General features: G+C 49.9%; 1 protein-coding gene and 1 long non-coding RNA gene across 3 annotated transcripts in view; one reads left to right on the forward strand and one right to left on the reverse strand.

The window, feature by feature from the left end:
- Nucleotides 1-1,094: 1,094 nt before the first annotated feature.
- On the forward strand, nucleotides 1,095-27,743 carry TRPV1 (transient receptor potential cation channel subfamily V member 1). 2 transcript variants are annotated; one of them, XM_083587593.1, is made up of 17 exons: nucleotides 1,095-1,957; nucleotides 4,392-4,573; nucleotides 5,445-5,597; nucleotides 5,705-5,845; nucleotides 6,127-6,425; nucleotides 9,308-9,484; nucleotides 10,323-10,487; nucleotides 12,566-12,661; nucleotides 13,420-13,490; nucleotides 14,206-14,371; nucleotides 14,517-14,583; nucleotides 21,408-21,582; nucleotides 23,406-23,538; nucleotides 24,399-24,526; nucleotides 25,666-25,784; nucleotides 26,202-26,409; nucleotides 27,132-27,743. In XM_083587593.1, the coding sequence occupies exons 1-17, from the start codon at nucleotides 1,668-1,670 to the stop codon at nucleotides 27,142-27,144; spliced, it is 2,583 nt and encodes an 860-aa protein (XP_083443719.1). In that variant the 5' UTR covers nucleotides 1,095-1,667; the 3' UTR covers nucleotides 27,145-27,743. The 2 variants fall into 2 exon arrangements, with proteins under 2 accessions (XP_083443719.1, XP_083443720.1); XM_083587594.1 differs by having other exon boundaries at nucleotides 26,280-27,743.
- Nucleotides 23,027-27,961, reverse strand: part of LOC310750218 — a 35,847-nt gene continuing 30,912 nt past the window's right edge. Inside the window, exon 7 of the long non-coding RNA XR_014541982.1 lies at nucleotides 23,027-23,478. This is a non-coding gene — a long non-coding RNA (uncharacterized lncRNA). The remainder of the gene's footprint in view (nucleotides 23,479-27,961) is intronic.

A 27,961-nucleotide genomic window follows, 5' to 3' on the forward strand; every position in this document is an offset into this window, starting at 1 on the left:
AAACCTAAATCTGGCCCTGCGCTCTGGGAACCATTTTTTGCTGAAGAGCAGGGTACAAATACTCTAAATAAAAATAAAATAAAAGGAAGGACTTCCTTCACACAGCACAGTTTGTGGCAGCTGTGAAAAAAGCAAATTCCACACTAGGGATCATTAGGAAAGGAATTGGAAGTACAGTATCATAATCCCTTTACACAAATCTCTGGTGCAACCGCATTCGGAGTAATGTGGACAGTCCTGGTCGCCTGGGAAAGAATACTGCAGGGTTTGGTAAAGATTCAGAAAAGGGCAAGCAAATGATTGGAAGGATGGCGTCAAGATTGGAGCGTTTGGAACCTTTTAGCTGAGAGAAAAGGCAAGTAAGAAAAGGCAGCGTGAAAAGGAGTTTATAAAACTTTTGCATGGTATGGAGGATGCAGGTTGAGAAGAAAAAAAAATTCTCCCTCTCCCCTAACGCTAGAACTTGTGAAAGATTCAGGACAGATAAAACCCTTCTTCACGCAGCGTATGAACTATGGAACTCCCTTCTGCAGGAGACCATAAGGTAAAGGTAAAGGGACCCCGACCATTAGGTCCAGTCGTGGCCGACTCTGGGGTTGCGGCGCTCATCTCGCTTTACTGGCTGAGGGAGCCGGCGTACAGCTTCCGGGTCATGTGGCCAGCATGACTGAGCCGCTTCTGGGGAACCAGAGCAGCACACAGAAACGCCGTTTACCTTCCCGCCGGAGCGGTACCTATTTATCTACATGCACCTTGATGTGCTTTCGAACTGCTAGGTTGGCAGGAGCAGGGACCGAGCAACGGGAGCTCACCCCGTTGCGGGGATTCGAACCGCCGACCTTCTGATTGGCAAGTCCTAGGCTCTGTGGTTTAACCCACAGCCCCACCCACGTTTTTCAGGAGATCATAGCTGTCAACTTTGCGATTTTCTTGCGAGGAATCTTATTCGGAATAAGGGAATTTCCCTTGAAAAAAGGGAAACGTTGACAGCTATACAGGAGACAGTGATGGCCACTAACCTGGATGTCTTTAAAAGAAGAATGGAAAAATTCAAGGAAGAGAAGAAGGCTGTCAGTGGCTGCTAGTCCGTTGTTCTGCCTCCGCAGTCCAAAGCAGCAGGGCTTCTAAGTGCCAGTTGCTTGAAACTGCAGGAAGGGGGAAAGAGCTCTTGTGATCAGATCCTGCTTGCAGCTCAGATGGGCGATGCGGATGAAATTTAAAGACTGTTCAGCTAAATATGTTACGATAACTTAATTGGAAAAGCTTGCAAATAATAGATAGGCTTAGGATTTAAATATGTAAGGATAAGATAAGATGTTTAAAGCTAAATTAGAAAGAATGAAAGATGTTAAGAGATCAAGTTAATTTTTTGAGAAAATCGATTTTGGAAAAATGATACATAATGAAATTCAACCAAGGGGATTTGAGGAAGTCACTTAATAATGTTACCAAGATTTAAACAGGATGTATGTATGTTGTTTGTACGTTTGTTTGTTTGTTTTGGATTTTTGAAAATTATTTTAAAAAATTGAAAAGAAAAAAAAAACAGATGGGCGATGCGGGCCTGATCCAGCAGGCTATTATTAGTTTCATTTTTATTTGTTTTCCTTAGCTTTCAGGGAGAGTCGGAACACTTCCCCCCCCCCCCCAGCCTTGTTCTCCGGAACATGTCTGGAATCCTGGGGAAAATGCGGAAGTTGGGGAGCTCCGACCTGGAGGATTCAGAATCGATGGACGACCACTTGGAAGGCGAGGAGTCGGGGGCATGCACACCCGGCAGCAACAGGTCGACCATGCACAGCATCTTCGCCAAGCGGGCGCGGTTTGGGATTGGGGACGGAGACAAGGACACGGCTCCCATGGATTCTTTCTACCAGATGGACCACATGGTGTCCAGCCCCATCCTGAAGTTCAGCCTCAGCTTGGAGCGAGGGAGGTGTGGCAACCACTCTCCAAAGTGAGTGGGTCCCCTGGGGGGGGCTTTGAGTTACACTTGGGGGTCTAAGATGCCCTGCCCTTAACCCCCCCCCCTCTGTAGAAAAATTAGGGAGGGAGAAGAACTCCAATTCGGTTCAGATTTCAAAACCAAGTTACATCATTCGCACTTTCCAAAATACAGTGGTACCTCGGGTTACAGACACTTCAGGTTACGGACGCTTCAGGTTACAGACTCCGCTAACCCAGAAATAGTACCTCGGGTTAAGAACTTTGCTTCAGGATGAGAACAGAAATCGTGCTGTGGCGGGAGGCCCCATTAGCTAAAGTGGTGCTTCAGGTTAAGAACAGTTTCAGGTTAAGAACGGACCTCCGGAACGAATTAAGTTCTTAACCTGAGGTACCACTGTACCTCGGGTTACAGACACTTCAGGTTACAGACTCTGCTAACCCAGAAATAGTACCTCGGGTTAAGTACTTTGCTTCAGGATGAGAACAGAAATCGCACAGTGGTGGCGCAGCGGCAGCAGGAGGCCCCATTAGCTAAAGTGGTGTCTCAAGTTAAGAACAGTTTCAGGTTAAGAACGGACCTACAGAACAAATTAAGTTCTTAACCCGAGGTACCACTGCAACATGTGAATTGAAGTGCACCAGCCGAGGAAGGGAGACCAGGAAGGTGGTGTTTGTTCCTGGCTGTCAGGGTTCGATCTGATCTGTTTTATCATAGCTCTATGCTGCTTTTCATTTGAAGGAATCCTAAAGCAGCTTGCAAACAAGCCTCGGTTGTCGAACGTAATCCATACCAGAAGACCGTTCAGCTTCCAAAATGTTCAACAACCAAGCCATGGCTTCCGATTGGTTGCAAGAGCTTCTTGCACTTGGGTAGAAGCCGAGTCGGACGTTCGAGTTCCGAGGAACGTTTGGAAAACGGAGCATTTACTTCCGGGTTTTCAGCATTCGGGGGCCGAAACGTTCGAAAACGGAGCCGTTCGAGAGCCGAGGTTTGACTGTAGCATGATAGAACAGAACACAGCATAAATCATATCAAACGATTAACAAATCATCTGTGAAACAGATATGATACAAAACGATGTTAGCAACTTAAAAAACTATATGATTGACAAATCAGCATTTAGAAAGCAACATTGCCAACATGAACAAAATAGCAGCCCAAAAAATAAACTAAGCCCTCTCAACTATGCATGTCAGCCTGTAGACCTTCAGGCTCTCAATGCCTCTTTAACTGGCCCTGGTAGGGTTGCCATATTTCAAAAAGGTGAAAATCCGGACACAAAAGTTGTTGAGCTTCCCCCCCTGCCCCCGCACATAGAGAGAGGGAGGTGTGAGTGTGTGTCTAGAAACCAGCTCACCGGAAAAAGGTAAAATTGGCATCATGTGTTGCTCTGCCCACCAGTGGCGTAGCGTGGGTTGTCAGCACCCGGGGCAAGGCAAGTAATTTGCGCCCCTTAACCCGTGGATTTTAGCACTCGAGTGCGAGCGCGCCCCCCCCAGATGTTGCGGCCGGTGCGGCCGGCCCCCCTGCACCCCCCACGCTACGCCACTGGGGCTGGGGGCGAGCGAAGGAGCCAAAGACCCCCCCAAAGGCTCAGCAGGAATTTATTAAATTTATTATTTGCGGAGCCCCCGCGGGCCGAGGCAGCCGAAGCCCCCTCCCCTCGGGCGCCTCCCCGCCCCCTCCTCTCCTTGGGCTGTAGGTGGAGCCCGCGCTCCGAGGCGCTCCAGATCCGGGCTTGGCGAGCGCCTCTCCTCCTCCCGGCCGGGTCCGGGGGCTTCCAGCCGAGCTCCGTCCTCGCCCCCCCTCCCCCGCGGCTGAGACTTGCGCTGAGAGCCGGAGCCAGCGGCGCCCCCTTCCGACGGGAGACCCTCGCCCGCCCGCCGGCTTCCTCTCGGAGGGTTTTGGGGAGGGCAGGGCGCGTCGAGGCCCCTCGGAGCTCTCCTCCCTCCCAGTCGGCAGAAGCAGCCGCCGCCTGTGGCTGGGCCGAGGGGATGGCGCCGGCGTCGGCATCGGGGTGCGGAGGCTGCCGGTGCCCGGCCAGGCGTCGGTGGCGGCGTCGGCGCTGCTGCAGCGGCTGCTCCTCCTGCGAGCAGTGAGTGGAGCGCAGCCGCAGCGGCGGCGGCGGGGGGGGGGGCGCGCTAGGGCGCAAGGCTGGCGGCGGCGGCGGGGAGCCCGGCGGAGGAAGGAACTTGTCCCTTCCCTCTGGACTCGCGCCCCCCCCAGATGTTGCGCCCGGTGCGGCCGGCACCCCTGGCACCCCCCACGCTACGCCACTGCTGCCCACCAAAGGCATGTGGCCCCTGGGAGGTTACCCACAAGTGAATGTGGCCTTCAAGCTGCCATGGTGGTACATGTGTAGGGGGGGAACGATATATTTGTGGCCTGAGCCATTGCTCTCCAGGAGGAGCCACTAACCCACAGCCCTCCTTCCTTGTGGCAGACTTCTCCATCGCGGGGCTCGCCGAGGAGCCTCCATGGGCATGCGCCCCGAGAAATCGTTCAGGATCTACGACCGAAGGAGGCTCTTTGACGCGGTGGCCCAGGGGGATCCGAGCAAGCTGGACGACCTGCTCACCTACCTCCTGGAGACCCTGAAAAACCTGACGGATGAGGAGTTCAAAGGTAAGAGGGGATCGTGCGCCATTGCTCCCTTCCGGGGTTTGGGACGCGAAAGCCATTTCTAGAGCGTGGAGGATATTTCCTTGGAAGGCACCGAGTAAGACTTGTAGCAATGAGTGGGTGAGTGAAGGGAAGCTTTACTGGACCGAGGGCCACATTTCCTCCCAAGCAAGCTTCCAGGGGCCACAGACCACACACACACACCACCACCACCACCACCCGCAGCTGTCAACTTTTCCCTTTTCTTGCAAGGAATCCTATTCGGAATAAGGGAATTTCCCTTTAAAAAAGGGAAACGTTGACAGCTATGCCACCACCCATCTAGGCAAGCAAGAGGGATTGTCACAGGACAAATTTCCAGCTAAGGAAAGATACTCAAGGAAGGGGTGGAGCAGAGTCAATGAGGGGTGTGGCCTGAGCAGAGACCTGAGGGCCAGGTAGAGAGGTATGGAGGGCCGCGTTTGGGACTCAGGTTCCCAGCTTTGGATTTACAGGCCTGGTTGACAGCTATATCTTCTATATATTTTTTGCCTGGGCCTCTGCTGCCCAGTGCGGATTCCAGGATTTACACACACACACAAAGGGGAAATCTTGGGCCTGGCATCTCTAAACCTTGAACAGGGAGGGACATGCAAGCTAAGATTCTCTCAGGCTGCATCTGATCTCCATGGGTACATTTTGCAGAGTGGCAACGTTAGCACTGTCATGGCAAGGGCGCCCTCTGCTGCTCTTGGGAGTCTTGGCACATGCCCTGTCTTGCAACATCTTGCCATCCTCTGGCGCCAGACCTGGAGACGAGTACCCTCATTATGCACCTCCACTGCTTGCTCCCGTTTTGCCTGGATGTATAAATTTTGTGTGTTTCCTCCCCCAGAACCAGATACTGGGAAAACATGCTTGTTGAAAGCCATGCTGAACCTCCACAATGGCCGAAACGACACCATCCCTCTCCTGCTGGAGATTGCAGAGAAGACGGACAACCTGAAGGAGTTTGTGAATGCCGAGTACACAGACAGCTACTACAAGGGTAAGGAGTGTGCGATTGCTGTGGGTGGAGGGATGTGTATGGAGCTATTGACGGGGGCAGAGGGTGGAGACTGACTTTCCAAGCTCACGGTTCTGCCTCCTCTTCAGGCCAAACCGCTCTGCACATCGCCATCGAGAGACGAAACATGTACCTTGTGGACCTCCTGGTCAGGAACGGCGCCGACGTCCACGCGAAAGCCCACGGGGAGTTCTTCCAGAAAATCAGCGGCAGGCCCGGGTTTTATTTTGGTAGGCACTGTCTTTGGAAGGGTCCTAGGTCTTGAGTTGGATGGGGGCTGGCCGAGCCAGGAGGAACGGTCGACAGAAGACCCCCATGGAGGGACCCCGTGGGCTGGGAAGGTTTCTAGCCGGCTCAGGAGAGCGTGAGGAAGAGGATCCAAACATTAAAGCCTTGGGTAGAAACCACAACCTGAGCTCGAGTTCTCCACCTGGCAGGAGCCAGGACAGGATAGGTTTTTACCTTGCTCCCCCCCCATGTGACTCTGATAATCCATCGTTGTTCCCACCAGGTGAGCTGCCTCTCTCTTTGGCTGCCTGCACGAACCAGCTCAACATTGTGAAGTACCTTCTCGATAACCCCTACCACCCGGCCAACATTGCCGCCCAGGATTCCATAGGCAACACTGTCCTCCACGCTTTGGTGGAGATCGCCGACAACACGGAGGACAACACCAAGTTTGTCACCAAGATGTACAACGACATCCTCATTCTGGGAGCCAGGCTCAACCCCACCCTCAAACTGGAAGATATCGCCAACCGAAGGGGGCTGACACCGCTGACCCTAGCAGCCAAGACTGGGAAGATACAGGTAGGTTGTGTGAGCTGCTTGAAATGAACAGGCGCGCTCATTCCCAGTGCGCAGCTTGGAAGTCATTCTGGACTCACAGCTGTCCATGGAGGCGTAGGTTAATTCTGTGTCCAGGGTAGCTGTCTACCAGCTCCATCTGGTACGCAGGCTGAGGCCCTCCCTGCCCGCAGACTGTCTCGCCAGAGTGGTGCATGCTCTGGTTATCGCCCGCTTGGACTACTGCAATGCGCTCTACGTGGGGCTACCTTTGAAGGTGACCCGGAAACTACAACTAATCCAGAATGCGGCAGCTAGACTGGTGACTGGGAGCGGCTGCCGAGACCACATAACACCAGTCTTAAAAGACCTACATTGGCTCCCAGTACGTTTCTGAGCACAATTCAAAGTATTGGTGCTGACCTTTAAAGCCCTAAACAGCCTCGGTCCAGTATATCTGAAGGAGCGTCTCCACCTCCATCGTTCAGCCCAGACACTGAGGTCCAGCTCTGAGGGCCTTCTGGTGGTTCCCTCACTGCGAGAAGTGAAGCTACAGGGAACCAGGCAGAGGGCCTTCTCGGTAGTGGTGCCCGCCCTATGGAACGCCCTCCCAGCAGATGTCAAGGAAATAAACAACTATCTGACATCTGAAGACAGCCCTGTTTAGGGAAATTTTTAAGGTTTGATGTTGTATCGTGTTTTTAATATTCTGCTGGGAGCCGCCCAGAGTAGCTGGGTTGAAACCCAGCCAGATTGGCAGGCTATAAATAGTAAATTATTATTATTATTCGGCAACACCAACCAGCAATCCATCTGGAGATCAGAGCTAGATTAATTTTGTCAGTTGCGCAGCATGGGAGGGGGGCTACCGGGGCAATTGCCCCGGGGCACAAAAATGTTGAGGGGCACACCTCGGCAGCTGCCGCCCTGACAGGATCTGCTCTCCATCCTGTCTGCCTCACCTGGGCAGCGCGCCAAGCAGGAGCTGGGAGAGGATGGGCCCTTGCATCTCTCAGCTTCATGGCATCCCACCCACCCACCCAGCCAGCGGGGGAGGCAGGGGGGTGGCGAGACTCATGTTGACAGTGACGCCACAGCCCCAAGAGGCATACACACACACACACACGCTGCTCTGCAGCTCTGTCCAGCAGTAGCAGCGCTGCATGGAGGTGTCAGGGGGCGTAATATTTGTCTTGGGAAGGTAAAATACGGATCTTGCCCTGGTCTCTGGCAACTCATGCTATGCCACTGATTTTGTGACTCATTTTGCAGTGTCTGTGGCTCAAAACTCACCCTGCACTCACTTGGCGGTCTCAAGCCAGCCACTGTTCTTTCCGTCTGGGCTCCTGCGTCTGCAGAATGGTGCTAATAGCATAGTAAAGGTAAAGGTAAAGGGAACCCTGACCCTTAGGTCCAGTCATGGCTGACTCTGGGGTTGCAGCACTCATCTCGCTTTATTGGCCGAGGGAGCCGGCGTATAGCTTCCGACTAAGCCGCTTCTGGCGAACCAGAGCAGCACATGGAAATGCCGTTTACCTTCCCGCCGGAGCGGTACCTATTTATCTACTTGCACTTCGACATGCTTTCAAACTGCTAGGTTGGCAGGAGCTGGGACTGAGCAACGGGAGCTCACCCCGTCGCGGGGATTCGAACCGCCGACCTTCTGATCGGCAAGTCCTAGGCTCTGTGGTTTAACCCACAGCGCCACCCGCATCCTAATAGCATAGTAGCTAATAGCATAATAGCCCCGCCTTGTTGTTGCAAGGCAGAGATGCCCAAGCTTCCGTTGGCATATGTTTTCTGACTGAAAGCATTCCATTCTAGTTCTCAAAAATAGTTTGGTTTTTTAAAAAGCTACATAAAAACAACACCATCGGTAGTACTCAGCCCTGAGGGAGGTCACTGTTTGGTTTCGAAGGAGGCATATGAGGAACCGTGACTCAGGAAGGGATGCAGCCGTCGCCTGAGACTGCGGCACCTCTGAGTCAAGAGTGACTGAATGATCTGATTCCAGGGAGAAACAGTAAATCATACAGAGAGGCAACAGGAAGTCTCCTGTCCCCAGTCAGCACTTGGGATTCACAGGAAGTCTTTAATTCTGTCTTTTTTAATTCCTGGGAATCAAACCCAGGACAATTCCAGCGGAAACACTCACAAAGACCCTGCGTCAACAGGTGAGCTGTGATTCCTTTGCATTGCAAGCATATGCAAGGACTAGATGATTCACGGGCTCCTTCCAACTTCAGAATTCTATTATTTTAAAATCATAAGGGGGGGGGGGAAATCCCTATAAGAAAGGAGCCGGGGAAAGACGTAGGACTTACCATTTGGGGAGATTTGTGTTCTGAATTCAGCTTGCATTTGTTATCTCTCAAACCTTGGCGGACCAAATCAAGCGTCTCTTGCAAAGCTTAAAAAGGAAAGGAAAGGAAAGGTTACCACATCTGGGCCACTTTAGTTTAGAGAAAAGGCAAGTAAGAGGGGGTAAGGTGGAAGTGTATAAAATTATCAGCAGAGTGGAGAAAGCAGATAGAGAAAAGTTCTTCTCCCTCTCTCGCAATAGTAGGACTTAGCAGCCCATGAAACTGAGTGTTGAAATATTCAGGGCAGAGAAAAGAAAGTGCTTCTTCACATAGAGCATAGCTAAACTATGACTTTAAAAGAGGACGAGACACGGAGGACAAGGGTGCCGGTGGCTACTGGTTACAATGGCCATGTTCTCCCTCTGCAGTCTGCCTCTCAATTTCTGTTCCTGAGAATCACAAGTGGGAAGAAGAGTTACTGCTGCACCAGGTCCTGCTTGCAGGCATCCCATAATGACCACTGGGAGAACAGGATGCCGGGCCAGATGGGCCCTCTAGATGGGCCTGACCCTGTGGGTTTTTTCCTTGTGTTCTCATGGCTAGGTTTTTGCGTACATCCTCAGACGGGAGATCAAGGAGCCGGAGTGTCGCCACTTGTCCCGGAAGTTCACAGAATGGGCTTATGGGCCTGTTCACTCTTCACTCTATGACCTGTCCAGCATCGACACCTGTGAGAAGAACTCAGTCCTGGAGATCATCGCTTACAGCAGCGAGACGCCGGTATGTCTGAGGCCTGATTCCCTGGCCTCCAGTGCCACAGCTTAGAGGCTTCTTTGACGGCCCTCAGTGAGGTCAGGTTTAGGGATGGGCCAATCTGCCACAGTCCGTTTCCACATGTCCACATCAGTTTGCAATATATATATATTTTAAAATACCCTAATGAAAATTTGTCATCATCAGGGCGAATTCCTCCTAACGTACTCAATGACCCTTGGGGTCCCTTACAACTCTACAATTCTATCCAACTTAGCTTAATTTTTTTGCAATGCATTTTGGTATCTTATTTTCACATACAGTGGTACCTCGGGTTAAGTACTTAATTTGTTCCGGAGGTCTGTTCTTAACCTGAAACTGTTCTTAACCTGAAGCAGCACTTTAGTCAATGGGGCCTCCCACTGCCACCACGCCACCGGAGCCCGATTTCTGTTCTTATCCTGAAGCAAAGTTCTTAACCTGAAGCACTATTTCTGGGTTAGCGGAGTCTGTAACCTGAAGCGTATGTAACCTGAAGCATATGTAACCCGAGGTACCACTGTATGCATCTATAGAATGTACACTTTACCCAGCTATAACCCTTACTCTGCTGGAGAACTGCTTTGCAAAATCAGCCATTTTTATTTTTGATCGCAGTCCTTTTGCCCTTTTAATTTCCACTCTGCCCTTGGTTTTCTTCCGGTGGGGAGACTGGTCTATTAAAGTGCAGCAGGGGCAGCTAGCCCCCACCTGCCCATCATCTGACTTACAACCAGCCTAGCGCTTGGCACTCCCTTTCACTGGCTCTGGCGCCACCTGCTGTTGACCTCCCACCCTACCGGTCTGCTTTCCTTCCCCCTTCCAGAACCGGCACGAGATGCTGCTGGTGGAGCCTCTCAACCAGCTCCTGCAGGACAAATGGGACCGATTCGTCAAGCACCTCTTCTACTTCAACTTCTTCATTTACGCTGCCCACATCATCATCCTCACCGTCGCCGCCTATTACAGGCCAACGAAAAAGCACGGGGAGGTGGTTTAACTTCGAGATTCTCGGGTTTCTAGCTCTCCTTTTTTCATACCAACCCTTATGCAAGGGGTTTCTATACCTGTGGTTCCTGGAGTTTGCTTCCCCTGCTGAATTTCTTCCTGATATGGAGCTGTGAAATGCCCCAGGGGTCAGGTTAGGTGGGAATGGGTGTGTGGGGCGGCGTGTGTGCTATTCCTTTAGAAGTGGGACCTGCAGGAAAATGGTCAAACAGGGTCTCTTGGCCACGCTGCCTGCCTGCCCCACCCTTTCCCAGGTACTCCATTCCATTCTGTCTCTCAGCTTCCACCCCCCCCCCACCGAATCAGTCAGTGCTTCACAGTAATCATTGGGCAATTTTTCAGGTGGGGGCCACTTTCCCCTTTAAAGGATTTCCCCTCAATATCTTATATCCTTCTGAAACCTTGCCCGAGTTCCCTCAAGCCTCCTGATACAGGATAACAAGTTTTGTGCCAGGTCGCTAGAAGAAGAAGAAGCAGAGTTTGGATTTGATATCCCGCTTTATCACTACCTGAAGGAGTCTCAAAGCAGCTAACAATCTCCTTTTCCCTTCCTCCCCCACAACAAACACTCTGTGAGGTGAGTGGGGCTGAGAGACTTCAGAGAAGTGTGACTAGCCCAAGGTCACCCAGCAGCTGCATGTGGAGGAGCGGGGAAGCGAACCCAGTTCACCAGATTACGAGTCCACCGCTCTTCACCACTACACCATGCTGGCTCTCTAGTCTCGTGGTGTAGGCAGGGATGAGCTATCTTGTTTTGGCATTGCTCCTTAAGCCAGACTTGGTGCCCTCCAGATAAGACCCTCACCAACCTCAGAGTTGGGGAAGTCTCCTTGAAGCACTACGCATATTTATCGTCTCCTAAAACAATGCAGTAATTCAGTAGCGTGATCCTATGCGAGTTACCTTGGGAACGAATATGTTCAGTGGGACATACACCTGGCTTAGTGGTCCTTACTCATCACAGCCTACAGTTATTATACTACAGGACAGGGACGGGGAGAGGCTATACTCTGGCTCAGGAGCCTGATCAGTTATCCTACCCCAGCAAACATTTCTCCCCCCCTCTAAAGATCTCCCCCATTTTTGCATTTAAATAAAAATAAAAATGGGGTGGGCAGAGAACTGGTTAAACCTCTCTGCTCTGCCTTGTGCTCTGTTGGGGTTGCAAACCACACACACACTCATCAGATCACTTATTTTATTAGCAAGGAGAGGGCAGTGGCTCCCTCTCCTGAGCTGATATGCACAGATCAGCGGAGGAAGGTGGGATGGTTGTGTCTTTTGTGAGTCCTGTACGTCCAGTGAGCGTGGGAGAGTGTGGGGTGACCACAGTCACTGCTGGCGTTTCACCTTTAGAGGGCTGGCCAAGGGCAAATGTGCCTACTCCCCCCCCCCAAATTAGCCACTCCTGTTACAACACACTCACATAGCTGTCAGCTTACAGATTTGAAAATAAGGGACCAGCAGCCTTGAAAATAAGGGATCAGCAGCCAAAATAAGGGATTTTGCTTAGCTTATGAGTTCCATCGGCCCTTCCCCGCCCGAGAGGGAGGGAGAGAGACTCTCGCCGACACCACCCGCGAGCCCAGCATGAGGCAGTTGCGGCGCGGCGGCCGCTGAAGCGCCACCCTTCTGCATCCCTCCCCATCCCCTCCTCTTCCTCCTCCCTCAGGCCGCCTCCTCAGCCGCCGCTGCCGCCTCCGGCTTCCCCTGGCAGCGCAGTGGAAGTCTTGCAAGAGAGGGGCTGCCTGCCTGCCCGCAGCCACCCGTCTCCTCACGAAACGCCCGAGGGGGAAAAGGGAGAGACGTAGACGTGGCAGCTTGTGCGCTCTCTCTCTCGAGGTGGAGGACCCTGAGCCGCTGCTTCCCTCCCGAGCTGGGCGAGCATGAAACCCTGGAAATTTAAGGGACACCATCAATCCGGGACAGCAGCGGGACACGGCACTGGGATAAGGGAGTTTCCCGCCAAATAAGGGACAGTTGACAGCTATGCACTCATTCCTAGTTCACAGCTGGGCTCCGGATTTTGACTCGCTAAAGTTGCACCCTTCTCGTCCACAGCCCCCGTTCGCCTTTAATTACACGACCAACGAGTATTTCCGAGTCACCGGGGAGATCCTGAGTGTGTTGGGGGGTGCCTATTTCTTCTTCAGAGGGGTAAGAACTTCACCAGAGTCTCTTATGGGTGGGCAAAGGGCTTAGGTCCCGGGGGAACATACGCATTTTTTTAGCTTGTGCCATGGGGCCACCCCCTCTGGTCACTGCTCTCTCCCCTCCCCCTGATCTGCCACTCTGCACCGAGAAACAGAAATAGAGAAAGTGCTCACACACAAACGCACAAATGCTTCACTTTCCCAGGGAATATGGGTAAAGGTCAGATCCTGATTAATCTGAGCCTTTGAAATCCCATAGAACTGGAAAAGGAAGTGGGAAAGAGCAACTTCCTCCCTTGGTTCTAGGGCAGCGCAACTGGTTCTGCCGCACTAGGAGCTGAGCCCAGGGGGTAGCACTCCTACTTGTCCATATGTTACACAAACTATATCTGTGGCTTGTGGTTCTGTATTCAGCCATGGGAGAGCATTCCACAGACAGGGAGCCACTGCAGAGAAGGCCCCGTTCTCGTGTTAGTCTAAGGCCATTAAATGAGTTTCATGGCTAAGGCTCCAATCCCAGTCTACTGGGAAGACAGTGTATCGTCTCTCTGGATGAATTTCTTGTCCTTTATCATTCAGCAATACATTAGGAAGGGCGTGTGGCTCACTGGTGCACATCCTTTGCATGCTGTCTGGGTTAGGGTAGGTCATTTTATTGTGTATCTGCGTGAGGGGCGGTGGCGGTAAAAGACTTTACGGGTTTTTGTTGGACTGAAGCCCTTTTTACACCAACCTCTATTTATTCTCCTGCCTTTTTTTTAGATCAAGTATTTTAAGCAGAGACAGCCATCCCTGAAAGCAATCTTTACGAACAGCTACAGTGAACTTCTCTTGTAAGTGTGATATAACCAGCCTTATATAACCAACATGCTTACGTCTAATTAACACATGAAGGGGTTAATTCCATAGAGTAAGCTGTCCTGTCAGGTTTAGCATTGTCCCTCACCTTGGGAGTAACAAGGTAACTAAGCCTTTCTTCTCCTCCCAATCTACCTGAGAAGCTTAGCATGTTAAGAGGTTTTGAGGTGGTTGCTGCAGCTCAGACCACATGGCTCTTACAAGCCTCTCTTGAGTTTCTATGCAAATAATTTGGGAACTTTCAGCACTTGGCCAAGTTTCATCTGCCTATGAAACTTTTCTGATGTATGGAAAACAGCATGAAGCTGACCTTTGAAGGGTTTGTAAGTAAACCAGTTTTTAACTTACCAAACATGTGGTCTTTTCCTATGCTGGGGGCAGTTTGGGAACTCTCAACGACATATTGTAAAGGTATCTAACAGATTGTATTTCCACACTTTACTTTGCTGCATGTTTTGGGATTTTAAATCTCTGCTGGGATTCACTCACCAAAGGGCACCTGCAACTTGGCATCCAGGGAATTCTCATTTCTTTTTGCCAGTTTTTCCTTGAACCAACAGTAGACATCCCTTTTACGTGTTTTAAAGTGAGTGGCAGTGTGGTGTAGTGGTTAGAGTGTTGCACTAGGAAGACCAGGGATCAAATCCCCCATGCAGCCAGGAAGCTTGATTCCTCCTGTTGCCCACTCAGCTTCATCCACTCTGTCCTGATCCTGGGCTCAGCGATCCTGTACTTCAGCAAGCAAGAACTCTACGTCATCCTCATGGTCTTCGCCTTGGCCCTGGGCTGGACCAACCTGCTCTATTACACTCGTGGCTTCCAGCAGATGGGGATTTACTCAGTCATGCTGGAGAAGGTCAGTCTGGGATAAAAGGGGCAGTGGGTAGCAGAGGCTAGTCCCTTGGGGCGAAGGGTTCACTGCTCCACCAACCTGAGCCCATCCTCATCCAGTTGGGTCCTGGTTCTCTCTTCCCTCCCACCCCTCCACCTCTTTTTTGCAGATGATGCTGAGAGACCTGTGTCGTTTCATCGTGGTCTACCTCCTTTTCCATTTGGGCTTTTCGACAGGTAACAGAGTGACTGTTTTGGGTTCTTTTTGGTGGGGTTGGAGAGAGGACGAAAGCGAGTACCTACAGACGTGTCCTGGTGCTGCAAAAGCTGGGTGGGTTAGTTCAGAGGTGGGGGAGAAACTGGCTTGGGATCTACCAGTACAATTTGCAAGTAGATCAGCAAGGCATTTCCAGTTTCTGATTTCCCCAGAGACCGAGGTGACATTTGCACTGTTCTCAGAACATCCCAGTCACCAAGGAGAAATGGCTGATGTCCCCAGAGAGAGCAGCCTCCCACATTCCATGCACCAAACAGTGAAATATGCCCAATTAAATAAATAAGTAGAGGCAAATGTGTCCATTTATCATTCTTCTCACTCTTCAGTTCACTTCTTCACATTTCCCATCAGTTTGCAATTATTATTTTTAAATCAGTGCAGATTTCTCCTGATACACATTCCTTTTTTTAAAAATATATTTTTCTATTTTCTTTTCCCTTTCTCTTTTCTCCCATTCATTTCTTTTCCTTCCCACCCCCCTTTTTATTCTTTTTGCTCTTGTTCCTGTTTAGATTAGATTTTTAAAGTATTTATTTTATTCTGGTGCATTATAAAAAGATACTTTGTAATGGGCATGAACTTTTGCATATCTTTGGATAAGTATCAATAAAAACTGTGATGGGATGGTGAGCTGCTTGTGCGTAAAATCCTGATCCCTCAGAGTTTGGCTAAGTTCCCAAACCTCTGTCTGTGATGGAGCTCCTTAAGCATGGCTCCATCAATCGCTCGTTGAATCGGACAGTGGGCGTTTACGGAACTTCTTCCAGCATAAAAGCTCCTTGACGGAAACGCGTCTTCTGGACTCTCGGCGCGACAGTTTCCGCCGAGGAGTGGGTGTGCCTACGGGAGGTCCTGAAACCTCTCCACTGTTCCCGCTTGAAGTATCTCTGAGCTCTCCCTCCGACTCACTTTCCCTTGTAACTCCACTTCTCCCCCTGCTGGTCCCCTCCTCCGCTGAGTGGTCTCTCTCACCCTCCATGAGCCCTTTCACCTCCTTCGTCTCAGATGACAGTTCCCTGACATCCACCTCCCCTCTAGGGCCCCCTTCACCCCCTTCCCTCCCCTCCTCTGCGGGAGGCGAGGGAGCAAAACCCCTGAAGGAACCTCCCTCATCTTCCGAAGTTTCGAACACTTCCCTCCACCTTTTGCTGTTCCCGGTTTCCAAGTACTCCTCCTCCTCGGAGTCTGTACCCTCTTCCAACTCCGATTCCCTGAATCCCTCCAGTTCCTCCTCATCGTCGGTGGTGCCAAAGTACTCCCTCCGGAACCTCGCTACTGGTTGAGGTTTCCTGGGGAACCTTTGGTGGAACGTTTCGATCAAGACCTCGTCATGGACCTCCTCTGCCTTCACCCAGGTGTTTTCCGACTCCGGTTCCCCTTCCCACGCGACCAAATACTCCACCTGATTACCCTTCCACCTGGAGTCGATGATTTCCGCCACATAGTTGCGGCTTTCCCTTTCTTCTATGGCTGGCCCCCGTGTGGATACCCCTTCACCTTCCCCCCTGTATGGTGACAGTAATGACCTGTGGAATACTGGGTGCAGTTTCATGTGGTTCGGTAACCGGAGTCTGAAAGCCACTGGGTTGACCTGTTGGATGACCTTAAATGGTCCCAATCTTTTGGGTCTCAATTTCTTGCAACTACCCTTGAACGGCAACCCTTGGGTTGATAGCCAGACCCGACTCCCCACCCTAATTGTTTCACCTTCCCTTCTGCTCTTGTCTGCCTGCCTCTTATATTCTTCTTTGGCCCTTTCTAAGTTGTGTTGGAGTTGACGATGGATCGCTTCCATTTCTTCTACAAACAGTTCAGCGGCCGGAACACTCCATCTCTCTCCTCCTTCCCCTGGAAACGCCCTGGGGTGGCACCCATAATTAGCCAAAAAGGGGCTCATCCCGGTGGACACATTCTCTGCATTATTGTAAGCAAATTCCGCTAGTGCCAACTTTTCGACCCAATCGTTTTCTCTGTCATTGACATAACACCTCAGGTATTGTTGAAGGATACCGTTTGCCCTCTCCGCCTGCCCATTGGTCTCAGGGTGCCTGGCAGTCGAAAAGTTGACCTCTACGTGCAACAAGCTCATAAGCTTCCTCCAGAATCTGGACGTGAACTGTTTCCCTCTGTCGGAAACCAGCCTCAAGGGGGCGCCATGCAGCCTAAAAATATGTTCTACAAACAATTTTGCTGTCTCTTCCGCCGTGACTGCATGTGAGCAAGCTACAAAGTGACCCATCTTAGTTAACTGGTCTACTACGACTAGTATGGCGGTTTTCCCCTGGGATTTGGGCAGATCAGTCATAAAATCTATCGACACCGCCTCCCACGGTCGTTCTGGTGTGGGTAACGGTTCTAAATACCCCGCTGGTGCCCGCCTTTCTCCTTTGGCTCTCTGGCATTGGTCACACCTTCTCACATACTCCCGTACATCCTCCCTCACCTTGGGCCACCAAAACTCCCTGGTCACCAACCACATGGTCTTGTGTTGCCCAAAATGCCCCGCTGTGGGATTGTCGTGCAGCTGTTTGAGTACTCTCCCCCTCAATTCCCCTTCTGGTATATATAGCGCCCCTTTGTAATACAATGCCCCGTTTCTTTCTTCAAAACCTCCGGGGTCTTCTCCCTCTCCCCTTAAACCTCTGAGCTTATCCTGGGCGTACTCATCATTTACCGTTCCCTCTACCAGTTCTCTTTGCCCCACCCAGGCCGCACCACACACCCAGTGGTCCTCTGGGATAATATGTCTCTCTTCTGGCGCTCCCTCCCCCTCCAAATATTCCGGTTTGCGAGAGAGAGCGTCCGCTCTGATGTTTTCTGGACCTGGCACATAGCAGATTTCAAAATGGAATTTGGAGAACTCCTGGGCCCATCTCACTTGTCGTTGGTTGAGCACTCGTGCCGTTCTCCAATACTCCAAATTCTTGTGGTCCGTACATTCTTGTACCTTATGCTGTGCACCAATTAGTAAGTGTCTCCATCTCCGGAACGCTTCGTGAATGGCGAGTAGTTCTCGGTCATATACCGTGTAGTTCCTCTCGGATTTGTTCAGCTTACGCGAAAAGAAGGCACACGGTCTCCATTCCGACTTATTGCTCCCTGGCTGAAGTAGCACCGCCCCCACCGCGCGGTCTGAGGCATCAGTTTCCACTCTCATGGGTTTTTGTAAATCCACATGCAGGAGCTGTTCTTCCGAAGCGAATGCCTTTTTCAATTCCTCAAAAGCGTGCTCCGCCTCCGCCGTCCAAACGAATTTCTTCTTGCTGCTCAGACAGTCCGTGATGGGAGCCGTTAAGTGGGCAAAGTTCTTGATGAATTTACGGTAAAAGTTCCCAAACCCTAAGAACCTTTGCACATCTTTTTTCGTTTTCGGTGTCTTCCATTCCAGCACCGCCTGTACCTTGCCTGGATCCATGGCTAATCCCTTGTCTGATAGGCGGTACCCCAGGAATTCCACCTCCTTGGCGTGGAACTGACACTTCTCCAATTTCACCCACAACTGGTTTGCTTGCAGCTGGCTCAGCACTTCCCTGACATCCTTTACATGCTGCTCCTCATTCTCTGAATATATCAGCACGTCATCGAGAAAGGCCACGCAATTCTTGTAGAGCAAAGGTCCCAGTACATGGTTCATGAGCGATTGAAAACAGGCGGAGCCTGCTTGTAATCCAAAGGGCATAACGAGATATTCGAAAGCCCCTAGGGGGGTGAACATCGTTGTCTTCCATTCATCCCCCTTCTTTATTCGTATCAGGTTGTACGCTCCTCTCAGGTCCAGTTTCGTGAATATCTTTCCCTTCCTCACCCTGGTCAAAATGTCATCAATTCTGGGCATGGGGAAAGTCACTGGTTCTGACACGGCATTCAGCCGCCGGTAGTCCACGATCAATCTCGGTTTATCCGTGTTTTTTTTGTCCACAAAAAACACTGGGCTGCCCCCCACCGCTCTGGACTCTCTGATGAAACCTCTCTTCAGGTTTTTGTCAATAAACTCCCTCAACTCCTGCATTTCCCTGTCTGACATGGCGTACAGCTTGCCCACGGGGAGCTGGGCCCCAGGGACCAGGTTAATTTGGCAGTCAAAGTCTCTATGCGGTGGTAGTTTATCTGCTTCCCTTTCGCTGAAGACCTTGCTCAGGTCAGCGTATTGTTTGGGCACCTTCCCTTTGTCCGCCACTTCCATCCCTGCTAGGGAGGCTTTTGCCCCTTCTGGCACCTTTCCCTCTTTGCAGTGTTCCAAGCAATGTGCTGACCCAAAGGAGACCACTCTCTGATGCCAGCCCACTAGCGGGTCATGCAACGCTAGCCAGCTCATTCCCAAAATGACTGGCGCCCCTCCCAGGGTGGCTACATTGAACGCTATCCTTTCAGTGTGCCTTGCCACCCTCATAACCATTGGGACGGTCTGTAGGCTAACTTCTCCCCCCAACAGCTCCCTCCCATCGATAGTGGTGACCTGCAGGGGGTTGCTTAAAGGGAGTGTCTGTATCTGGTGTTCAGCTGCAAACTCCTTGCTCATAAAATTACAGGAGCTGCCTGAGTCCAACAGCGCCTTGGTCTTTAGTGGGTATCCGTTTGCCAGCTCTAGCAGCACCTCTATTACTAGAGCTGGTCTTGGAGGTTCCGGAGTGGGCACTTTTACTGCTCCTTGGCCTGTCTGCAGTGCCCTGACAGCGGCAGACAGGCGGTGGCTTTTACTGGCTCCTGGACTTCCTCCTCCTTCCCCCCAACAGCTCCCGCCATCCCTTGCCATTCCTTTCTTTGTGGGCAGACTCTGGCAAAGTGACCTGGCTGCTGGCAGAGGTAACATTTCTTGGCGCTCTTTCCCTCCTTCTTCCTCCCTTCACTGGGATTTGAAACTGCGCGCGCGCGCGCTGTTCCAACTTCCATCGGCTCTCCGGGCGGGAAACTGGGTTCTGGAATCTCTGGAATGCGGAAATCCCTCCAACGCTCTCCTTTCCCCTCCCGCTTCTCCAAGGCTCTTGCCTCCTGGCGCGCTCCAATGGTCAGCGCTGATTTGGTCAGCTGGTCCATAGACTCCGCCCTGGGCGCCCGGGAAAGTTCGTCTTTCACCGCCGAAGAAAGCCCCTCTTCAAAGAGCATTTGAATGGGTTCCGCCGATAGGTCCCACCCCAATTTATGTATCAACATTGTAAACTCAGTCCAGTACTCACGAACCGATCGGCTCCCCTGTTTGCAAGCCATCAATTGTCTGCGCACCAGTCCCTGTTCAATCTCACTGGAAAACATCAAATCCATGGCGCGAAAAAACTTCCTCGCGTCCTTCAGCATGTCACTATTCCCTGCCATCAGGGGCCGGACCCAGTCTCTCGCCCCCCCTTCGAGATGGCCAATCACAAACGCCACTCGCGATGCCTCATCGGGAAAGTCGTTAAACTGCAGTTCAAGAGCATACTGCATCTCTGTCCTAAAGGCTTGGTAGTTCCTGGGGTCCCCCCCAAACTTCTGCACCATTCCTGGCATCTTTCTTGCTAGTGTAGCGCCTTTTGCCTTTTCTGCATCCTGCGCCCTCCTTTCTTCTAGCCTCGCCGTTTGCATTGCTAGCTGGAGTTCCAAAACTCTGCACCTTTCTTCCAGAGTTGGACCTTCTCCAGCTCCTGCTGCTCCTCCGGCTCCAGCTGGGTTGCTCATGATGCCTCTCTGCACAAGCTGCTTTCAGGGACTGTCCGATTGCTGTGATGGGATGGTGAGCTGCTTGTGCGTAAAATCCTGATCCCTCAGAGTTTGGCTAAGTTCCCAAACCTCTGTCTGTGATGGAGCTCCTTAAGCATGGCTCCATCAATCGCTCGTTGAATCGGACAGTGGGCGTTTACGGAACTTCTTCCAGCATAAAAGCTCCTTGACGGAAACGCGTCTTCTGGACTCTCGGCGCGACAGTTTCCGCCGAGGAGTGGGTGTGCCTACGGGAGGTCCTGAAACCTCTCCACTGTTCCCGCTTGAAGTATCTCTGAGCTCTCCCTCCGACTCACTTTCCCTTGTAACTCCACTTCTCCCCCTGCTGGTCCCCTCCTCCGCTGAGTGGTCTCTCTCACCCTCCATGAGCCCTTTCACCTCCTTCGTCTCAGATGACAGTTCCCTGACAAAAACAGATATTAAAAAAACCACTTAATACGCAATTTGTATATGCAGTTTTTGCCTAATTATACTTTTTGGCTTTTTGCAAAGCAATTCCCACCCCACCTAATCTAATTCCTTTTCACTAATATATGTGTTTTTATGCCCGCTTCCCCCCCCGTAAGTGTGATTTTGAACACAATGCTTTGCTAGAGAACTGCATTGCAAGGGACGATTCTGAAGGCCGGCTGCGTTGCAGTTGGCGGATGGCTTTGCAAAATGTGGATTAAGTACCGTATTTTTCGCTCTATAACACGCACCAGACCATAACACGCACGTAGTTTTTAGAGGAGGAAAACAAGAAAAAAAATATTCTAAACGAAATAGTGGATATATGATTTTTGTGGTTCATGCTGTGGCCACAGACATGTGATCTGACAGTGAGTTTGGAGTAGCCCAATGCAAAAATCCTGAGAATCCATGTGGAGCCATGCTTTGTAACCACGGAGGAGGGAAGGAAGGGGAACCATGGATCCTCTGCTCACGACTGCAGCAGATCCCCCCCGCCACCCGCAGGCATTCACTCCATAACACGCACAGACATTTCCCCTTACTTTCTAGGAGGAAAAAAGTGAGTGTTATGGTGCAAAAAATACGGTACTTTTGCCTTGGAATGAGAACTAAATTGGGTTACTTCCTCGTTCCCTAGCTGTCGTGACCCTCATTGAGGACGACGATGAGCTGCTGGCACAGAACCAGACTCACAGCACCTGTCAAGCAAAGTGCCGCCCCTCCTACAACAACTTCTACTCTACCTGCCTAGAACTTTTCAAGTTCACAATTGGGATGGGAGATTTGGAGTTCACAGACAGTTACCACTTTAGGTTTGCCTCCCCGCTCCCCTTTTCTTTTAATGCATGCAAACTATTTTGTTCTGACATTTTCAGACTTATGTGAACAGTTCTGGCCGCCTCGTCTCAGACAGGATATTGTAGAGACGGAATAATAATAATAATAATAATAATAATAATAATAATAATAATAATAATTTATTTATATCCCGCCCTCCCCAACCGAAGCCGGGCTCAGAGCAGCTAACAACAATAAAAGTAACACAGCATTCTAAAATCAATTCATTCTAAAATCAATTCAAAATCAGATTAATGGCAACCATTGGGCTAGAGTTCTGTGAGGATTACCAAAGGAGGGGGTCAGACTGTGCCCTGGCCAAAGGCCAGGTGGAACAGCTCTGTCTTGCAGGCCCTGCGGAAAGATGTCAAGTCCCGCAGGGCCCTAGTCTCTTGTGACAGAGAGTTCCACCAGATCGGGGCCACAGCCGAAAAAGCCCTGGTTCTGGTTGAGGCCAGCCTAACCTCCTGTTTGGGACTTTTTAGTTTAGAGAAAAGGTGCGTCCAGTGAAGCTGAATGTTGGAAGAGTGAGGAGAGATAAAAGGAAGCGCTTTTTCACACAGCGCAGAGTGAAATTATGGAACTCGCTTCCACAAGAAGCAGGGATGCCCACCAACCTGTAGACTTTGAAAGAGGATTAGACAGATTCATAGAGGAGAGACTATTGATGGCTACTAGCCATGAAGGCTCTTCTCTTCCTCTACAACTGACGGCAGCAATGCTTCTGAATGCCAGTTGCTGGAAACCACAGGAGGGGAGAGGACTGCTCTTGGTTCGAATCCTGCGTGCTAGTTTCCCCACAGGCCCTGGTTGGCCACTCTAAGAACAAGATGCTAGACTGGCTAGGCCATTGGCCTGATCCAGCAGGCTCTTCTTATGTTCTAATAAGAATGCGTGCAATTGCAAAAAGTTAATATAAATCATTAAAACCTGGGGGGAAATCTCCCAAGAGAGTAAGTACATCCTTAATTGTTCAGAGGCAGGAGAGGGCATTCTTTGTGGCAGCCCCTAAGCTGCATAACTCCCTCTCCACATACATGCATCCAGCATTTGACACTTGAGAGATGCGTTTCAGGATCCAACCTATTCCTGTGGTTGTAATTTGTTTTTTTTAATGTTTTTCATACTGAATTTTAAACTGTTGTAAGCCGCCCTGGGACCCACTGGTGAAGGGCACATCAGAGGAGTGGTAGTAGCAGCAATAGTAATTAATATAACCAATTTATTTGCCTCAGTTGCCCGAAATTGTAAAGAATAACTACTGAAGTTATAGGAAACTCTTACAATTTATAATACAGTGGTACCTCGGGTTAAGAACTTAATTCGTTCCGGAGGTCTGTTCTTAACCTGAAACTGTTCTTAACCTGAGGTACCACTTTAGCTAATGGTGCCTCCCGCTGCCGCCGCACAATTTGTTCTCATCCTGAGGTAAAGTTCTTAACCCGAGGTACTATTTCTGGGTTAGTGGAGTCTGTAACTTGAAGCGTCTATAACCTGAAGCGTCTGTAACCCGAGGTACCACTGTAATTAAGAGTGCTGTTCCTATTTTCGTATACACCCTAAATCATCACCAATTCCTTTTCATCAGTTCAACCGAATTACAAACTATGGACATCAAACCTTTAACTTACAGGAGATCCTTGTGATTTATAAGTATAAAATGTGCTGTTCTGAACTCCCTCCCTCCCTCTCTCTGTCTTTCTTTCTTATGGACCTGTTTGCCCAGCGCATTCACACAGTTACCTGTATTTCCTAATTTTGCCGTTAGTTTCACTACCTTTAGTTCCCCACGCTTCAGGTCAGTCTTCATCATCCTGCTGGTGACTTACGTCATAGTCACCTACATCCTCCTCCTCAACATGCTCATCGCCCTGATGGGAGAAACGGTCAACAAGATTTCTCAGGAGAGCAAAAGCATTTGGAAGCTCCAGGTGAGTCTGGCTTCTGATCAGTGTCTCGGCCTCGGTGTGTCTGTGATAGGAATTTTGAGATCTTAGATATATGGTAATGTTCATAACTGCACGTACATAGATCAGCACAGGAAGACCGACCTGAAGCCATTTTGATTCCTAAACTGAGCAAACATTTTCTCTGCAAGGTCAAAGTGGAAAAGCCTCCCCATTGTCTTTTCCTTCACAAATCCTGTCTTAAGGGTATGTCTGTGTTTGAATAGGGTGTGAGCCTGTGACCTGCCCCAGGAACTAAGTATTTATCATTACAAAAGACTGGCCAGGCTCCCCAGGCAATCCAATCAAGTAACCTGCCAGACAGGAGATAAACAACAACAGGAGAAAAACAATATTCAAATTTCTGTTTTAGACCGCCTTTTCTGTGATGTAGGTGTGATGTATCTGAGGGGTGGTCTTAGGTTACACCCCTTCTGTGATGTAGGTATGATGTTTCTGGGGGTGGTCTTGATCTACAGGGTGGCAATTTCAAAAGTCTTTATAAGGTCTTGCAGGCCCTTTTTCTGGGTTCCTCCTCCTCTCCTGCGTGTGAGGGGAGCACCCTGTTGCGACAGATCAATAAAGATCAAGCTTACTAGCTGCTTTGCTTCTCAGTATTCTCTGGTTGGCCTCTGTTATTCTCTCCTACCAATAGGGAACCTATGTAAGGACTCTATATGGGCTCTTGGATACCCCATAAGGGGAAAGGGCAATTTTTGTTTACAACATGTCTTTGCTGAGTGAATTCAGCCAGCTCTGGGTTAGGGTCGGGAGGCTCTGGAAAACACAGGAATTAAGAGTCTCAGGCTCTACCAACTGAGATATATATATATATTTCCACCCAGAGAGCCATCACCATCTTGAACATCGAGAACAGCTATTGGAACTGCATTGTCAACTCCTTCCGATCTGGGAAACAAGTTCTGGTGGGGACTACTCCGGACGGGAAAAACGATTACCGTTGGTGCTTTAGGTAATTCTGGTTCCCTTCTCCGTACGCCTTGGGGTGACAAGGAAATAGAGGCTGTCAGGCCAAGCCCAAACATCCCACCCACCACCCGCCAATTCTGTGGTCCCATTCTCAGGCTGCAAAATTGTGGCCATGGACAGGTGAGAACTTTTGAAGCTTTTCAGGGACTGTCAGCCCTCATCACAGCTCTGGTCAGCTGGCAAGTCACCTTTTTGTATTCCCCAGAATTGCCTGCTTGCTTGAGATACTTGGAGTCACGTGTTTACACTGTTTTGGGTTGTAGCAATCTGTTTGCTAATGGTAACAGGAAGTGACGGTGTAGCAGTAAATTTTGAAGTACAAGAGTTCATCTTGAGAGACATATCCTGCATAACTACATCCTCAAGGAGGTTCTGTTACCAGCCCCGCTCCAAACAGCATAAAAAAAAATTGCAGGCAGCTGTGTATTTGTATATTTACACACAGATAGCCAAAAAGTGCAGAGTGCATTTGCCTGACATAGTACCCAACTGATTTGGAACAGCATCACTACAATCCTAGTTTCCTGGGAGCAAATGCCCTTGTAAAACACATTTGCACTTCAACAAAAGATCTTCCACCAGCTGAAATGCAACGTTTGGCCTTTAATTAGAAAGCCAAACATGTGAACTACTAGCATGAAGCAGGGACTCCATGAAAGGAAAGGAAAGCTGTATCCAGCCTCAGCCCGAGCACATCTGAAGGCAGCCCTGTTTAGGGACGTTTTTAATGACTGATGTTTTAATGTATTTTTAGTCTTTTGTTGGAAGCCGCCCACAGTGGTTGGGGAGACCCAGCCAGATGGGCAGGCTAGAAATAATAATAATAATAATAATAATACATTATTTTCCTCATTCCCTGGTTTCTGCCATGCTCATCCTTCCCAAAGAAGCTTGGAAGCCTCATTATCTCCCCATTCCTCACTCCCATCAGTGGTCTGTCAGTCATAATTGCTCATGTTCTGTCAATAATTGTCATATAATTGTCAATAATTGTCATAATTGCTCATGTTCTGTCAAAAAAAAAGAAGTAGCAGTCTCGGAGCTGGGCTGGCCCCCCACATTCCCTCCCCAGCTGTGTTGCTGCTAGGGGGAGACCTGACCACGTTTGCTTCTCCTGAACAGGGTAGATGAGGTGAACTGGTCCACATGGAACACCAATCTGGGCATCATCAACGAAGACCCTGGTGGATACAGCGAGGAGCTGAAACGGAACCTGAGCTTTTCTTTCAAATATGGGAGAGGTGAGGAAACATATTCCTTGTGACTGGGCGGTGGGAGCCTTTTGCAAACAGTTCATTTTTTTAGAGTGAATGAAGCCCAGGTGTTACTCAGTTGATGTTCTCTGTGGTGGTGGGACCCCAAGGAACTACCTGGTGTGGACTGAGCACGCTCAGTGTGCACAGAATGCTGGTTGTGGGAGGGACAGAGTGGAGTGGGGGGGGAGAATGGAATGGAGTTTCCTAGAGAAGGGTATGGCTGGCAGAAACTAGTAAACAGGGGTGCTGTACACTGCTTTTTATTGTTGGTCTTGGGGGGGGGTGGAGAGAAAGGCTATTGGTGTGAGGGGGAAAGGATATATAGGCAAGGAAAACTGGGAGGTAAGAGCCAGAGAAACTGTGTGCTGTTCATATGTTGTTCTTTTTAAATGCCACTTCTAGCTGCACTGAGCTCAGCCACGTTTCTGGAAAATCGGCGCGCAAGTGTCAAATCGAAACAAAAGCCAATCCCCGTCTCAGTTTCAGGGAAAAACTGGAAGACTTTGGTCCCGATCCGGAGAGATGGAAAACGAGAAGGGTCGCTCAAGCCCATTTCGGAAGACGGCGCGGATTCAGAAGAGCAAGGCCCCCGGAAGAAATCTCTCCCCAAGTTTGTCCACTTTTTTTGGTCTCTCGTCATCTTCTGCAAGGTTTTTAATTCTAGAAGCGACGGCCCATAAATGGGTGTGTTGTAGCGAGGAAATTAGATGTGGGCAAAAGGTGCCTTTTTAATCGTTAGAGGGATGCAAGCAAACAGTGGGCCAAATACCTTTTCTCCATGGGGCCTGATTTCGGGACAACAGGTTGCTGGTTGCTGAATACAATACCCCTAAACATTTTTTTAAAATTTGCAAGCTGAGTCTCCTAATATATTTAGGGTAGAGATGGAGAATCTCCACCAGGGTCCAAATATGGCCTCCCAGGCCTCTCCATCTGAACTTTAAAAATGAGAAACTGGGAGAAACTGAAGATTTGTGCCCCACCTCCCTGGCAAGGATCCTTCTCTGCGTGAGACCCTAGAGTCATAGAACTGTAGAGTTGGGAGGGACCCCAAGGGGTCATCTAGTCCAACCCCCCGCAGTGCAGGAACCTTGGAGGGCTGCTGCCAGCCAGTGTAGGCAATACTGAGTTAAGGTGGATGAATCTATCAGTTGTGGTTTATCTTTGTTTCTCGTTTTTCCCGTCTTGAGTTCAATTAAGCTCCCTGTGTTCAGGTGGATGTAAATGGCACATTAAAATTTATACTTATTTTGATCCTGGGTGGGGGCAGAGGGTATGGGGGGACCCCTTAAAATTATTCTAATTGTACACTTCTGTTTGTTTCATTTACAGCCCTGTCTTATGATTTGGGGAAGCTGCTGAATCAGTGGAAGAATCTCCCCACAAACCTTCTGTTATGTTGTGGCAAAAAATGTGTGTGTGTGTGTGTGTGTGTGAGAGAGAGAGAGAGAGAGAGAGAGAGAGAGAGAGAGAGAGAGTGCGAGAGAGAGAGAGTTGTTAAACAAGCGTCCAACAGGCCTCTCTTATTGTGTGCCATGAGCATTGGCTTTTGGGGGTAGACTGCCTCTGAAAATGGAGGCTTATCTGATCAATTATGTCTAATCACAGAATTTTTGCTGGGGAAGAACGTGTTGCATATTTAAGTGCTTCCCCCACATAAGAAGAGCCCTGCTGGATCAGACCAAAGGCCCATCTAGTCCAACAACCTGCTTCCTACAGTGCTCACCCAGCTTCCTCTAGGGCAATCTGCAAGCGGCACATGAAGGCATCAGATCTTGTTCCCCAGCAACAAATATTCAGGGACAGACTGCCTCTGAACAAGGAGGTTACACATAACCACCCTGGCCCGTAGCTTATCCTCCATGATGTAATCCAATTCAATACATTTCAGCAATGATATTATTATTAATTTTACTATTACTACTATTTTTTCTTTTCAGTTAATATTTATTTACCGTATTTTTTGCTCTATAAGACTCACTTTTTCCCTTCTAAAAAGTAAGGGGAAATGTGTGTGCGTCTTATGGAGCGAATGCAGGCTGCGCAGCTATCACAGAAGCCAGAGCAGCAAGAGGGATTGCTGATTTCACTGAGCTGTGATCCCTCTTGCTGTTCTGGCTTCTGAGATTCAGAATATTTTTTTTTCTTGTTTTCCTCCTCCC

This window comes from Podarcis filfolensis (assembly GCF_964270895.1).
Source record: "Podarcis filfolensis genome assembly, chromosome: 15".
Taxonomy (NCBI): domain Eukaryota; kingdom Metazoa; phylum Chordata; class Lepidosauria; order Squamata; family Lacertidae; genus Podarcis; species Podarcis filfolensis.

What these genes read in the sequence shown, in the direction of transcription:
- TRPV1 (XM_083587593.1), top strand. Translation starts at nt 1,668, where the DNA reads ATGTCTGGAATCCTGGGGAAAATGCGGAAGTTGGGGAGCTCCGACCTG. An exon ending in CCATTTGGGCTTTTCGACAG is followed by an intron (nt 14,584 to 21,407) that starts GTAACAGAGTGA and finishes CTCGTTCCCTAG; the next exon opens with CTGTCGTGACCCTCATTGAG. An exon ending in AAAGCATTTGGAAGCTCCAG is followed by an intron (nt 23,539 to 24,398) that starts GTGAGTCTGGCT and finishes ATTTCCACCCAG; the next exon opens with AGAGCCATCACCATCTTGAA.